General features: G+C 42.9%; 1 protein-coding gene across 1 annotated transcript in view; it reads left to right on the top strand.

Moving 5' to 3' along the window:
- The window catches only part of LOC118335676 (IgGFc-binding protein-like), a 54035-nt gene that overhangs the window by 28840 nt on the left and 22954 nt on the right, over positions 1-2241 (top strand). The window contains exons 19-22 of the mRNA XM_035672102.1: positions 58-494; positions 823-941; positions 1286-1482; positions 2054-2192. Of these exons, the coding sequence (XP_035527995.1) occupies positions 58-494; positions 823-941; positions 1286-1482; positions 2054-2192 (892 nt within the window). The remainder of the gene's footprint in view (positions 1-57; positions 495-822; positions 942-1285; positions 1483-2053; positions 2193-2241) is intronic.

The following is a 2241-nucleotide window of genomic DNA, read 5'->3' as shown; positions in this document are numbered from 1 at the left end:
GTGTGTGTGTGTGTGCGCACGTCTGTGTGTGCATGCCTGCTTTCCTTTATATTTCAGGTTGATGACATTAGAGTCCCCCTTCCTGTGTCGCTGGCTGATGGAAAAGTACGGGCACATCAAAATGGCATCAACATCCTCATTGAAACTGACTTTGATCTGACGCTGTCCTATGACACTGTGGCATCTGTTTTCTTACAAATCCCATCGACCTATCGCAACTCAACTAGTGGTCTCTGTGGCAACTATAATGGTGAACTGTATGATGACCTGGCATTAGCCAGTAAGAAGCCAGCAGACGTAGCAGCGGTATGGGTAGTAAAGAAGGACAACACTACTTGTGAGACCAGCTGTGGGGCCAGTTCCTGCCCTGACTCAGATGGACAAAAGGTCCCAGAAGCCAAAAAGGCCTGTGACATCATCAAAGCTCAGCAAGGCCCATTTGCAGGCTGCCACTCAACAGTGCCACCCCAGCCAGATTATGACGCTTGTGTCAGGTAAAAAATATCTGAAAATACATCTAATGTGAAAGTGATACAGTTAAATCTGATAAAGCTCCTGCTTTCTGATGATTGGTTTTTAAAACAGAATCTTATGAAGGGTAGTTAAAAATTAAATTAAGTAAAATTAAGTTAAATTAGGGATTGTTAACATTTCTTAGCATATCCCTTTCGCTCTTACTTGCAATCAGAGTGGTTTAGGCGATCTGGATAAGGTATTAGCTGTTTGATCAAATGACTGCTTTCTTGTCTTGACCAGTCAGAGTCTCAGCAATTAAGTTTTATATTAGGTGTTTCCTGTAATTAATTGAAAGTTTGTTTTCAGGGAGCTATCCACAGGTAAAAGGGGTGCAGAGGTCCTGTGCCGTCACATCCAGAATTATGTTACCGCCTGTCAACTAGCTGGTGCCAAGATAAGCAAATGGAGGAGCGACAGCTTCTGTGGTAAGTCTGATCTGACTTGCTGATGCTCACTGGTGCTGAATGTATAACATATAATAACCTGGGCTGGGCTCTTTAGTTCATCAACAGGGGATGGATGTGGTTCAGTAGGTTGAGCAGGTTGTCAAGGGTTGGTGGTTTGCTTCTCTAGCTTCCCCCTGTCTGTATGTCTTTAAACAAGACGCTGAACCTTAAGTTGTTCATTCACCAGAGCTGTAGGACGACCCGGTATGCTCGATCTTGACAAAATATTTTTCCCTGCTCTAGAAAGATTTGTTGTTTTTGGCCATTTGATTTTATTATATTGATTTGAGTGCTCAGAGTCTGGGCCTTTCTTGTCCTTGCAGCTGTGACGTGTCCAGCAGGGAGTCACTATGAGCTGTGCGCCACTGCCTGCTCCTCCACATGCTACTCTCTGCAGAGGTCAGAGCCCTGCCCAGTGTGCCAGGAGGGCTGCCAGTGTAATGACGGCCTCATGTCTGATGGAGTCCACTGTGTTCCTGTGGCGAACTGCGGCTGTGTAGTGGATGGACAATATTATAAGGTGATTACCGTCATCCACATCATAATGCTTATTCAGTACAGTATGTTAGCTTACTAATCAGGTAGCTGTTTAGTTGTCCCCAGCTAAAGATTTTCTTAGTTGACCAGTAGTTTGTAGTTTTTCAAGCCATTAGGTGACTAGTTGTTGAACATCTTTGATATTAATTTAATTATTGAAATAGATAGATATTTTTAACAATGGCCTGCTAAAGGCTAACAGCAAAACTGTAATTATTCTGAGTGTGTCGAAACAACTAGCAAGGAGACATTTAGTTAATGTATTTTAAACTGCACTAATCTTAGAGGCTATGAGCCCAGTTCTGTTGCCTGCATGCCCCTCTCTGGCTATGTTGCGCATACTTGCCCCAGAAGCAGGCTAGTGTGGTAAACAAACCTCTCCCAGTACTTTCATCCTGGTGACAAGGCGCAGCTCGAACAGAGTTGAACATTGTTTTTGGTTTTCTGTGACTATCTGACTAATGGAAATTTAGTTGACTAAGTTTAACAGTTTAGCGGGCAACCCTAAATATTTACAATTAAATTTATTTAGATTTTTATTTATATCTTTTCAGTCGGGTACAACAGTATTCCTGGAGAACTGCTCAGAGCGCTGTGTCTGCCAGTCTGGACAGTTCAGCTGCAACTCCACAAGCTGTCAGAAGGGGGAGGAGTGTCAAAACAAGGATGGAACAGTTGGCTGCTATTCCACAGGTAATTCAAGATTCAAGAGGTTTATTATCATATGTACAGTATAAACACA

The sequence above is a fragment of the Morone saxatilis genome, unplaced genomic scaffold (assembly GCF_004916995.1).
Source record: "Morone saxatilis isolate NCDOM2014 unplaced genomic scaffold, NCSU_SB_2.0 Contig24, whole genome shotgun sequence".
NCBI lineage: Eukaryota > Metazoa > Chordata > Actinopteri > Moronidae > Morone > Morone saxatilis.
This window is presented reverse-complemented; position numbering and strand designations above follow the sequence as displayed.